We start from the raw sequence: 12,540 nt of genomic DNA on the forward strand, positions 1-12,540 counted from the left end.
ACACACACACACACACAACTTCACAGTGCTTAGCCCTCTCTAAGTGGTTTACAGAGTCAGCCTATTGCCCCAACCATCTGGGTCCTCATTTTACCCACATGGAGGAAGCCTAAAAGGCTATTAATTTGGTTTAAACAAGGTTCCAATTGCCGCCATTACGGGACCGTCTCTTGCTGAATACCTCCCAGAGACCTATAAGAACACCCAGAGCGGGCCTCCTCCAGGTCGTCCCGTCGACTAAGCAATGCAGATTGGTGGGGCCATGGGGGAGGGCCTTCTCTGTTGCTGCCCCGGCTCTATGGAATCAACTCCCCCCCCATGTCCGTAGTGCTCCCACCCCATTGGCTTTTTGTAAGGTCACGAAGACCTGGCCATGCTGGCAGGCCTGTGGGCCATGCATCAACAACTACCATGGCCAAATTGTATGAAAGTTATGTATGCATGTTGGTGGGTTAGCTCAGGGGTAGGCAAAGTTGGCTCTTCTATGACTTGTGGACTTCAACTCCCAGAATTCTTAAGCCAATCATGCTAGCTCAGGAATTCTAGGAGTTGAAGTCCACAAGTCATAGAAGAGCCAACTTTGCCTACCCCGGGGTTAGCTTATTAGGGCTTTTAATTAATGTTTTACAGTTTAGAGTTATATTTGACTTATTTTTATTGTTTTGTAATTTGCACTGTTGTAAGCTGCTCTGAGTCCTTCGGAATTGGGTGGCATAGAAGTCGAAATAATGATGATGATGATCATGATCATGATCATGATAATAATAATAATAATAATAATAATAATAATAATAATAATAATAATAATAATAATAATAATAGAAAATAAAAACATCAACAACAACTCAAATTGCTCCCCTGTGGGGCATGTGCCCCACGTTGGGAATGACAAGGGTATCCAACCTTGACAATTTTAAGACTTGGGGAATCCCAACTTCTAGAATTCCACAGCCAGCTGGGCTGCATTGGAATTCTAAGAGTTGGCTGTTTACAAGTCTTAAAGTTGCCAAGGTTGGAGACTGGTGCCCTAGAGCAGGGGTTCCCAAACTTTTGGATCTCAGGGACCACCACATTTATAATTTTAAGTCCTGCAGACTGGTGATGAAATATAAAATTTTTCCCTACCAGTTCTGTGGACATGGCTTGGAGGTGAGGTCGGCATGGCTTCGGGGGTGGGGGTGGGGGGTGGCTTGATGGTCAGGTGACCAGGTGGGCATTGCCAACTTGTAAAATATGGTGAAACTCATTTAACAATGCTCTTGCCTGGCAATCAAAATTTTGGGCTCAGTTGTGATCATAAGTCTTTCTTTCTTTCTTTCTTTCTTTCTTTCTTTCTGTCAATAAAATTCTATTCTATTCTTCTATTCTATTCTCTCCTTCCTCCCTCCCTTTCTTTCTTTCTTTCTTTCTTTCTTTCTATAAAATTCTATTCTATTCCTATATTCTATTCCTTCCTTCCTTCCTTCCTCCCTCTCTCCCTCCCGCACTTCCGCACTCCCTTCCTTCCTCTCTCTCCCCTTCTCTCTCCCTCCCTCCCAGGGGCCAAGATTTCTTCATGGACCACCAACATTATCTCACGAACTACCAGTGGTCCACAGATCACAGGTTGGTGACCTGTGCCCTAGAGCCAAGGCGGGAAGGCTCAAGTGAGTGCAAACACACATAGTGCACACACAGAGGATGTGAAATATCCAGCGCCCCTTCCTCCATCCATCCATCCATCCATCCATCCATCCATCCATCCATCCATCCATCCATCCATCCATCAGCCCTTGGCAGAAAATAGTTGTGCAGTGCTGTCTCTCTATAGGGCACGAATATCTATGTTCCAGGAGGGAGGGAGAAGTGGACCTTTCAAAGGCCCGTTTTTGATGAGGAGTTAATCTGCCATGAGCCCATTCCTTTCTCGCGAGGAGTCCGCCTGGCTAGCCCCTCTTCTTTCTTTCTTTCTTTCTTTCTTTCTTTCTTTCTTTCTTTCCTTCTTTCCTCCCTCCCTTCCTTCCTCCCTCCCTCCTCCTTCCTTCCTTCCTCCCTCCCTCCTTCCTTCCTTCCTTCCTCCTTCCTCCTTCCTTCCTTCCTTCTTTCTTTCTTTCCTTCTTTCCTTCCTTCCTCCCTCCCTCCTTCCTCCCTCCCTCCCTCCTCCTTCCTTCCTTCCTTCCTCCTTCCTTCCTTCCTTCCTTCCTTCCTTCCTTCTTTCTTTCTTTCTTTCTTTCTTTCTTTCTTTCTTTCTCCACCCGGAGAACGGAACGCCGCGTTGTTAACGCAGATGATCTCCTCCGAGGTTTCTCTCTCCTGTTTGGCGTTGGAGGTCTGCGTGTTTCAGGCTTCCACCCCACCCGTTGCAACGGAGAGGAAGAAAGAGGGGCGGGAGAGAACTTTAACTCTTTCCCATCCCTTCTTGGCCACCCCCAAGCCAGCTTTTGGCACAATCGCCAGCATTGTTTTGGGGAAGGGAAGGAAGTGGAGGGGAGCGTCCGGGGACTCGCAGCTGGGATCAGCGGGACAGCTGCTCCGCTTGGAATCGCCGAGGGACCCCGCTGGCCATGCCTGCGCGCTTGCTCTCGCGTCTTCCGACAGCCGCCGCCGCTGGAGCAGGCGCTGGCTCGCCATCCCCCGGCTCACCTGCAGCTGGTCCAGCGCGGCCCGGAGACTCGAGTGGGCGTGGATAGCAGCTGGCCAAGCCTCCGGGCCGGCCCCCGCACAAACGAAGCGCTCTTAAAAGCGCAGAGCGCGGCGGGGCGCTTGGGTTTCTCTTGGCTCGGCGGTGCGTAAAAACGCACGGCGGACAGCATCCAGACCGGGTCGGAGGGTCGTGTGTACGGGATGGCAGCGCTGAACGGAGCCCTGGAGAACGGGCAGGCGGAGAAGGCGGCTGCTCTGCCCCTCCCTCGTCCGATAAGGAACTTGGAGGTCCAGTTCACCAAGGTAGGGGGGATTACGCGCGTCGTTGGGTTCACGCACGACTCGCTCCACCTGAGCAGTAGCGTCTGGGTCAACGGGCTTGAATGAGGGGGGGGACCTGGATTGGATTCCTGGGGGTCCCGGACTGATCTCACCCGCCCACGAAGGCTTCCATGAGTGGGGCGAATGCAGAAATAATGGGTTAATAATTCAATAATCGGGGGAAGCGTGCTGTATGGCTGCGCACGTAAGGGGGGTTTATTTTCCCCTCTCCTTTTAGGGTTGTGTTGGTTAACTGTCTCTTAAGTAAAACTTTTTTTTTTAATGGAGAATTTCGGAGTTTAGGAAAAGTAGTTCGTGAGTGTCTTTTTTTCCCCCTCCAAAAAACGCTTTCTAAACTTGGGAAAGTCAGTTTGGTTAAGGCGCCGCGCTAAAAAAAAACCAAAACAAAAAAAATATGGGACCAGTTGGGTGACTTTCGGCTAGTCGCTCTTTCTCAGCTCAACCCCACTGTCGTTATGGGGAAAATAAGAGGAGAAAAGGAGTATTAGGTATGTATTGCCTGGGATTTTTTACAAAGTAATAAAGCGGGTATTTTTTTCAAAAAAAAATCTGATAAATGTTTCTAAAGGGAAAATGGGAAGGGTAATGCATCCATTGGTTCCAGCTGCCTTTGTGGGGGGTGGGAGAGAAGCGAGGGCAATTATCCCCAAGGCATCACAACTAGCTAAGCCCTACCTAATTTTTATTCCAGGCGAATAAACTCTTTGGTTAATAGAGAATGTCAGAAGTCATTTTAAATATATATATTTAAAAAGGCATGTAGGGGCTTTTAAAGATTTAATTTCATATCCATAGAAATAGGTCACTTTCGGACACGAGAAACATGATGCAAGCTAAACATTTTTACGATTAAGTGACTTTTTATATAATAGATTTGGAACCTCCTTTTATTTTTTGTTCCATTGCTGCATCCTCAGTTAAAGTCAGGGCCAGATTATCTTTAGGACCATCTTCTGCCTAATAATAATAATAATAATAATAATAATAATAATAATAATAATAATAATATATTAGATTTGTATGCCGCCCCTCTCCGAGGACTCGGAGCAGCTCACAACAGCAGCCAGTTAGGTCCCACAGAGTTGGCCCTCTCCAAGTCCTGTCAGCCAGACAATGTCGACTGGCGGTGCCTAGAGGAAGAGCCTTCTCTGTGGTGGCCCCGGCCCTCTGGAATGAACTCCCTCCAGAGATAAATATCACCCCCTCCCTCCTGGTTTTTCGTAAAGCTCTGAAGACTCACCTCTACTGGCAGGTATGGGGGCCATGAGTGATGAGATTGTCTCTGTCCGATGTTATGAATGATTGAATTGGATGAATGTGTATGACTGTATGTGGGGTTTTAAACACTTTTAGTAATTTGTATAAAAGTAATTTAGATTTCTTTATACACTGCTCAAAAAAATTAACGGAACACTTAAAAAACAGAATATAACTTCAAGTAAATCAAACTTCTGTGAAATCAAACTGTACACTTAGGAAGCAACACTGATTGACAGTCAATTTCACATGCTATTGTGCCAATGGAATAGTTGTGCAAATGAAATATTCAATGAGAATATTTCATTCATTCAGATCTAGGATGTGTTATTTGAGTGTCCCCTTTATTTTTTTGAGCAGTATATATTGTTGCATTTATAATGTTGAACGCCGCCCTGAGTCGCCTCGAGAAGGGCGGCATAGAAATCTAATCAAATAAATAAAGGCGAAACCGTAGCATTTTCTGCAAAAGAAAGAAATAAGTTTGCAATATCATAGAAGCATTGGTTTTAAAGAAAAGTTAATGTTTAACTTTTGGGGGTTTGGGGCAGAAGTAAAAGAGGCTTCCTGGATTATTATTATTATTATTATTATTATTATTATTATTATTATTATTATTATTATTATTTATCATCATCATCATCATCATCATCATCATTATTATTATTTATTTGGCAGCTCGGAAGTCGCTAAGGAAAGTGAAACCTAAAACAGTCTCTTTGGGAACTCTCCTCCTTGGGGTGAGGATTTCCCAAGGGGGTTTCCTTAAACATCTGTCCATTGAGGTTTATATTGTTTTCCAGGAAGATGAATGGCTTTCGAGGTTTTGCTGCTATTTTATAATCCTCCTCTATAGGGCATAGAAGATTTTTTTTTAATGTCTTAAATTTATTTCATGGCACTATTCTAGGTGGCTTGCGGTAACTATCCATCCAGCAGCCATCTCCAGGGGTTGGAAGTTCTCCATTTAGACCCCATTTAGACCCCAGGCCAAAGGTCCCCAAACTTGGCAACTTTAAGACTTGTGGACTTAGCATAGCTGACTGGAGAATTCTGGGAGTTGAAGTCCACAAGTCTTAAAGTTGCCAAGTTTGAAGACCTCTGCCCCGGGCCAATTAGAGTCGGATCGTCAAGGCCTTCTGCAAAGATGGTGGGAGCTTGCAACAGAACACTCTAAGTGTAGCATTTGTGTGATTCGGGTAGCTTTCGCATGTTTAAGAGGCTGTGAAGATGGTGAGCATTTTTTGTGTGTGCGTGCTTGTCTTCCAGTTACATCCATGATGTAGCAGTGCTGGGGCTGAGCATAAAACAACTTTCTTTCTTTCTTTCTTTCTTTCTTTCTTTCTTTCTTTCTTTCTCATTTATTTATTTATTTATTTTGTCCAATACATAATGAAGGTATCATAAGATATAATCATAGTGAAAATATATCAATGGATATATAAACCCACCTTTGCCGTCAGGCATGGGGGAATTGAAACACCTCCCCCGGGCATGTTCAATTTATACATGGTTTGCTTGTGTGTGTGTCTGTTAGTATATGGGGTTCTTTTATATCTTTAAATATTTTAAAGTTATTTGGATTATTTATGATTTGTTCTATCTTGTTGTGAGCCGCCCCGAGTCTTCGGAGAGGGGCGGCATACAAATCTAAATAATAAATAAATAATAAATAAATAAATAAATAGAAGAAAAGACATAGGAATAACGTGGAAGAGATAATAGAGTTCATAAACATATACATGTAGCTAGTGGAAATATAAGAGAAATATTAGAACGGGACGGAAGGCACGCTGATGCGCTTATGCACGCCCCTTACTGACTTCTTAGGAATCGGGAGAGGTCAAATGGGGATAGTCTAAGGGTAAACTTTTTGGGGTTGGGGGATGTTTGTTTGGGGGTTAGGGGATGTTTGCTTGTTTCACACATCTGCAAAGAACCGCTCAAAAACACATTTCAACTGGAAGCAAAGTGGGGGAAGGGAGTTTCCCAGAATTACAGGGATATAACCTGACTTGGATAGCCCAAAATGTATTTTAAAAAAAACCTTTAATGATAGAAACATAGAAACTTAGAAGATTGACGGCAGAAAAAGACCTCATGGTCCATCTAGTCTGCCCTTATACTGTTTCCTATATTTTATCTGATAATAGAAATATTCTTGGTCCCAGTCTCTAGTAATATACACATCTGAAAAAAACTGAAAAGGGATAATAAAACGCATAGCATGGTTAGCGAGAAATGAGATCAGTCACAGGGACCAGAAATTTAATTTTCGGAGCTTTCAAACTTGTGCTGGAGCTGATTCCTGGGGAATTTCTCTCTCACCCAATATTCCTATTCCATCCTTTGAGAATGAATGCCTTGCACTGTTTTTATCATCTCTATACAGCGTTGTCCTGTGCTTTAAAAAAGGAAGTTTTAAGGCAACCAGGCTGTGATGGATGCTTACAGTTTCTCAGATATGCCGCCATCTTGGTTGTTTTAACAAAACAACGCATTGAGTCAAGGATTTTAGATTCGCTCTCCTCCCCCATGCCTCTTATAAAATTTGGACAATCTTTAAAGGTGGATTAGTTGGAATGGCTCCATTTCCTTTGGCCAGTTTCAATATTTCTAATTTCATTTTTTTCCCCTTTGCGGGGGTGAAGAAGGTAGGAAGTCGAGGATGCGTTTGAAATCCAACTCTAATATTTAAAAGATGTGATTCTTCCTTCCCTCTCTTTGAGAAATGATCTGAAGTAAGAAAATAGAAACCTGAAAATGAAGCTAGACTAATTAAGATTACGATTAATCATATTGACAAACTGGCCATCTCGTAAGATGTTATGTTTACGTTCATAGAAACATAGAAGATCAGCGGCAGAAAAAGATCTCATAGTCCATCTAGTCTGCCCTTATACTATTTCCTGTATTTTATCTTAGGTTGGATATGTGTTTATCCCAGGCATGTTTAAATTCAGTTACTGTGGATTTACTAACCAGGTCTGCTGGAAGAGATACAACAAAAGAAATACAACAAAATAAGTGTTGTGATACGCTAATACACTATTCTTTTACTACCCAGAGTTGAAACTGGAAGACAGTGATCGCAAAATCAATGGATAAACAGCGAAACTAGCAAAGTAAAAGCTGCAAGAAAAAAAAATTAAGAATTCAATTAATGGCACAAATGGAATATACTTAATATAATATAAATCACATTTTATAAAGAATTTTCTCTCTGTTTAATGTAGCAGATTCTTATACTCTTCCTTTCTTTTTAAAATGTGCTTGTCTTTTTAGGTTTGGCTGTGAGTACTAACAAATTGAGTACTAATTTATTAGTACTGTTTTAGGACATCTGACTACCAATTACTCTGAGCAGCTTACAAATAATTGCAAAAAAATTTGAATAGGATACAGCACAAACAATATAAATAATAACCTCAATTATCGAATGTGTTATATGCATATTTGATTCTATTTGGAAATGATGAAAATACATCCAAAGGTGGAATTCTTAAAAGTTTGCATGGATCTTTTATTATTATTATTATTATTATTATTATTATTATTATTATTATTATTATTTATTAGATTTGTATGCCGCCCCTTTCCGTAGACTCGGGGCGGCTCACAACACAATAAAAACAGTTTATAACAAATCTAATAATTTACAATTTAAAATATTTTAAAACCCCATTATTAAACAGACATACACACAAGCATACCATACATAAATTGTATAGGCCCGGGGGAGATATCTCAGTTCCCCCATGCCTGACGACAAAGGTGGGTTTTAAGGAGTTTGCGAAAGGCGAGGAGGGTAGGGGCAGTTCTAATCTCTGGGGGGAGCTGGTTCCAGAGGGTCGGGGCCGCCACAGAGAAGGCTCTTCCCCTGGGGCCCGCCAACCGACATTGTTTAGTTGACGGGACCCGGAGAAGGCTTTTACTAGGATTTACCTTAACCATTGGGTCAAGAAAGCTTCAATATAAAAAGCTTCTTTGGTTTTAGATCTCCCTAACAAAGGTGGCTGTTCTTAACTACAAAGATGCCAGTAAAACAAAATAAATGTTGTGATATCCTAATACTATATCCTTTCATTATTTGCACTTCAGTTTAGTGGTTTCCGTTTTGTCACGCCACTCCTTGGAGCTCATGTTTGTACATTTATAATTATATAGAAATGTAGAATTAATATGGTGTTTTGTGACAAAACGCGTTGGCCACAATTCTACACTTTCCATCAGTGGAGTAATGTTAAACTTCTCACCCACTGGATGGATTTCTGTTTTGCAGGCTTGGGAAGAGATGGCAGTGTTAATAAATATTAATAAAAACACATTTACTCAAATTTTAGTTCAACATTGCTTGTTGCAGTTGCAGAGATTCTTAGCATTGAGAGAAAAACTGATTTTTCTCAGGCTAAAATTTCCTTGCCGCATTCCAAAATAGAAGGAAAAAGTCATTTTAAGATTAACTTTTATCAGATTTGGCTAGCTCCAGAGCTGCATTTATGTGATTTGCCAGTTCCTGAATTGTTTTTGCTAAGAGGGCTCCGTTAAGGATGCTTAGAGTAACAATGTTAACATTTGACTGGAGCTTTTGAGTCTCACTTTGGCATTAGGAAAAACCCATGTGTTACTTCTTTTACTAGACTCTTTAAAAGGCTGTTTATTTTGAAGTGGTTTGAACGGTTTTATATTTTAGAAACTGTAAGCCTTCCAGAGTCACTTGGCTAAGATGGGTGGCTACAGAAATTGAATGAATGAATGAATAAATGAAATACAGTAGTAACTGAAAATGAGGCACATATAGAGTCTCTCCTTACACGCGCACACACACACACACACAAACACACAGAGAGAGAGAGAGAGAGAGAGAGAGAGAGAGAGAGAGAGAGAGAGAGAGAGAGAGAGAGAGAGATGCACACTGTTTATTAAACTAGTAATAACAAGGAAAGAAACTTATTTGATCCAAAGGGAGAATGTGATTTTATATCCCTATGCAGCAGCACTGGAAATCCGTGCAAAATAAGTGATTAATCTGTCATAACTATTTTACACAATATACGCAGCAAACCCTTTTGTATATTATCACTCTCTTGCATTTTAATATTTAATATGGACCTCACTGTTTATGGATTGATATTATAGTTAGGCCTCACTGTATTTTATTTGGGTGCAATTGACACATTTAGATGCCAAATTGTGATTTTAATAGGGATTTTGTTATTTTAGTCTAGAATTGTTTTTAAACTGGATATTCCTTAAGTGTTTTTTAATTTGTTCTGGCCTTTGACTGTAATAAACGTTCACTTGACCTGACTATATCCCTGCCACTAAATGAACTTAGTTAGAATTAATTAGTCAGGACTATTCTTAATTGGAGTTAGAAAAATAGGAAGAAAAAGAATTGTGCATGTTCACGGCCTTGAGTTACTTGTATAGGAACAAAAGCTGAGATAAGAATCAAATAAGCCTTGACTCATAGCAAAACAGAAACTGCTTTATGAATGGGAAAGACTACCGAGTAGGAAACCAATGATGTTGTGACATTATTTCCTTCTTAATCATCATGGAGAAAATTTCTTATGAGTTGTTAGGAGTTAAAATTAACCTGATGGCACATAAATAACTAAAAATATTTTGGAGAAGTCCGGAGATGCTGTAGTTCAGATGGTTTAAAGTCAGAACATGTTTTACATTTACATATATTTAAACTGATGTGAGGTCAAAAGCAAATATTTAAGCAGTTCTTTTGAATTTTCTTTAATGGCAAGTCTCTGTAAGATACGGATCACCATCCATTGTGGATATCGGCACGTCAAATGTAATTGTTTTTGTATTTAAACAAGAATAACATTGGCAATCTGCCTATGAAAATCTAAGCAAATTCTAGCAATGCTAAGCACATTCTCTGGTTTAAATGTCTGAAAAATGTCCAGATCTTCTTTAAAGGGGAAAAAGAATTTGCTAGTTGGTGATGTTCTTCTCAATATTAGCTTTCTAATATTTTTCTTTCCTATTATAGGTAATACTTTATGTGCGCTTAAACTATTTTAATCATTACTGATAGTTGTCTGGACTCTAGTAGAAGCAAGCTCTTCTAGAAAAGTTTTTTTGTAAGACACACTCTTTTCCCCCTATTTTTGAATATAATGAGGAATCGTGCTTTCCAAGGGCCCAACGTCCTTTGCTAAAATGAAAGAAAGTTCTTTGAACTTGATGCCACTAAAGGCTCATACAAATCCATATATAAATCAATTTGTATAAATTCCTGATTTACATCACCATATCTTTCAAACAGGTCGGAATAAGTATCCCCACCCCCTTTACCACTTGCAGTTCTTCAGGTATGCTGCTGAATTTTGAAACGATCTAGTGAATTTCTTTTCTTTGGGACGGCAGCCTGCTTAGTGCAACTTGAATGTGCTGTCTTAAATAGAAGTTTCATTCCTTTTAAAATTGCATTTTAGTCCAAATAACATTTAACAAATGGGGTTTTCCTCCGTGACCTGAATATCCTTAATTGAAAATATCAGATATCATTGTGTTTTGTATACTTCATAATGTACAATTTGCTTAAGTTTGCCTCATTTAAGAGTTTGGAAAGTTTGTCAAATTTATATTGTTCCACAATCTAAACTGTTTCTCAGGACTTTACAACAAAGAGTAAAATCCAAGCGCATAGTATCACCAAGAACTTAAAATACCCCAATGACAACAGTTGTGAGTTTATCTCCGAGACCGCCTTCTGCCGCACGAATCCCAGTGACCGATTAGGTCTCACAGAGTGGGCCTTCTCCGGGTCCCGTCAACTAAACAATGTCGGTTGGTGGGCCCCAGGGGAAGAGCCTTCTCTGTGGCGGCCCCGGCCCTCTGGAACCAACTCCCCCCAGAGATTAGAACTGCCCCTACTCTCCTTGCCTTCCGTAAGCTCCTTAAAACCCACCTTTGTCGTCAGGCATGGGGGAACTGAGACATCTCCCCAGGGCATATACAATTTATGAATGGTATGTTTGTATGTATGTTTGTTTAGTAAACGGGGTTTTTAAATATTTTAAACTACAATTTAGATTTGTGATGAATTGTTTTATTTTGCTGTGAGCCGCCCCAAGTCTGCGGAGAGGGGCGGCATACAAAGGTTTAGGTTAGGTTAGATTAGGTTTATTGGATTTATATGCCGCCCCTCTCCGCAAACTCGGGGCGGCATATAAATCCAATATACAAATCTAAATAATAAATAAATAAATAAATAAATCATTACAAAACATCCTTCAGCATAGTTCTGTCTTTAACTTTTTCTGTCAGATGGATATTGTCAGAACCAACTGAACTCCCAATAGGAAAACCATTTCAAAAATCTAGTTCTACTATAGATAAGCAACACTTTTCCGCCCTAGATTTACAGAAAACGGAATAGCGAAGTCTTCTCTTTGCGTGTTTAAATTGGTCAGACCAACTTCCTTCGAGAAATAAGTTCGTGCAAGTAACCAAGAGATAGGTCAAAACAGGCATTATCGTTAAACCTAACACTTATAATTTTTAAAACTTCTACCTTTCTTGCAAATGTTTTTATGATGGCTTAGTCTGAAATACCACCAATTGAAAACTGAAAGGTAAATATGCTTCAGCCTGCAATCCCACAACCTTTCTTTGGCTTCCGATAATAACACAGTTATGAATTGGGAACGGTGGATTTTAAAATGATGGGCTTTGCAAAACAATTGGACCAGAATGCAGCTTTTTTGGAAGTTTTTTCCCCCCACCCCTAACTAGGTGCTAACGATCTTCCCAGCTCTTATCTTGCAGGTTCTTTTATTGTTACTGTCTATGGAGAATGTTTTCCAGGCTCTAAATTTTGCAAGTTTGTTTTTCATTGCTCTAACTTGCTCCAAATAAGTTTCTTTCCAGCCCTAACTAGGTGCTAACGATATTCCTAGCTCTTACCCGCTTGCAAGCTCTTTCATTGTTACTCTCTGCGAAGAATGTTTTCCAAGCCCTAAGCCTTTGCAGTTTTTTTTCATTGCTCTACTTGCTCAGAATTTTTCTTCCCAGCCCTAACCAGGTTCTAACAATATTCCCTGCACTTACTGGCTTGCAAGCTCTGTCATTGTTACTCTCTCCAAAGAAGGTTTTTTTAAAGCCCTAACCAGGGGATTAAATAAAATAAAATAAGCTGAAACTGACCAGACTAAGGGTGCTGGCTAGATGAATATCTGGTAAGCAGATTCTTTTCCCTATTTTCCTCCCAAAAAACTAAGGTGTGTCTTATACTCTGAAAAATATGGTATGTGTCAGGATGCAGTCCTGTGCATAGTCCATATGTACAGC

At 40.4% G+C, this 12,540-nt stretch overlaps 1 protein-coding gene across 1 annotated transcript in view; it reads left to right on the top strand.

Annotated features, from left to right (window-relative positions):
- The first annotated feature begins 2,734 nt into the window (after positions 1-2,734).
- The window catches only part of ALDH1A3 (aldehyde dehydrogenase 1 family member A3), a 61,704-nt gene continuing 51,898 nt past the window's right edge, over positions 2,735-12,540 (top strand). Inside the window, exon 1 of the mRNA XM_070762062.1 lies at positions 2,735-2,925. Within this exon, the coding sequence (XP_070618163.1) occupies positions 2,824-2,925 (102 nt within the window). The 5' untranslated portion in view covers positions 2,735-2,823. The remainder of the gene's footprint in view (positions 2,926-12,540) is intronic.

This window comes from Erythrolamprus reginae, chromosome 10 (assembly GCF_031021105.1).
Source record: "Erythrolamprus reginae isolate rEryReg1 chromosome 10, rEryReg1.hap1, whole genome shotgun sequence".
NCBI classification, from domain to species: Eukaryota; Metazoa; Chordata; class Lepidosauria; order Squamata; family Dipsadidae; genus Erythrolamprus; species Erythrolamprus reginae.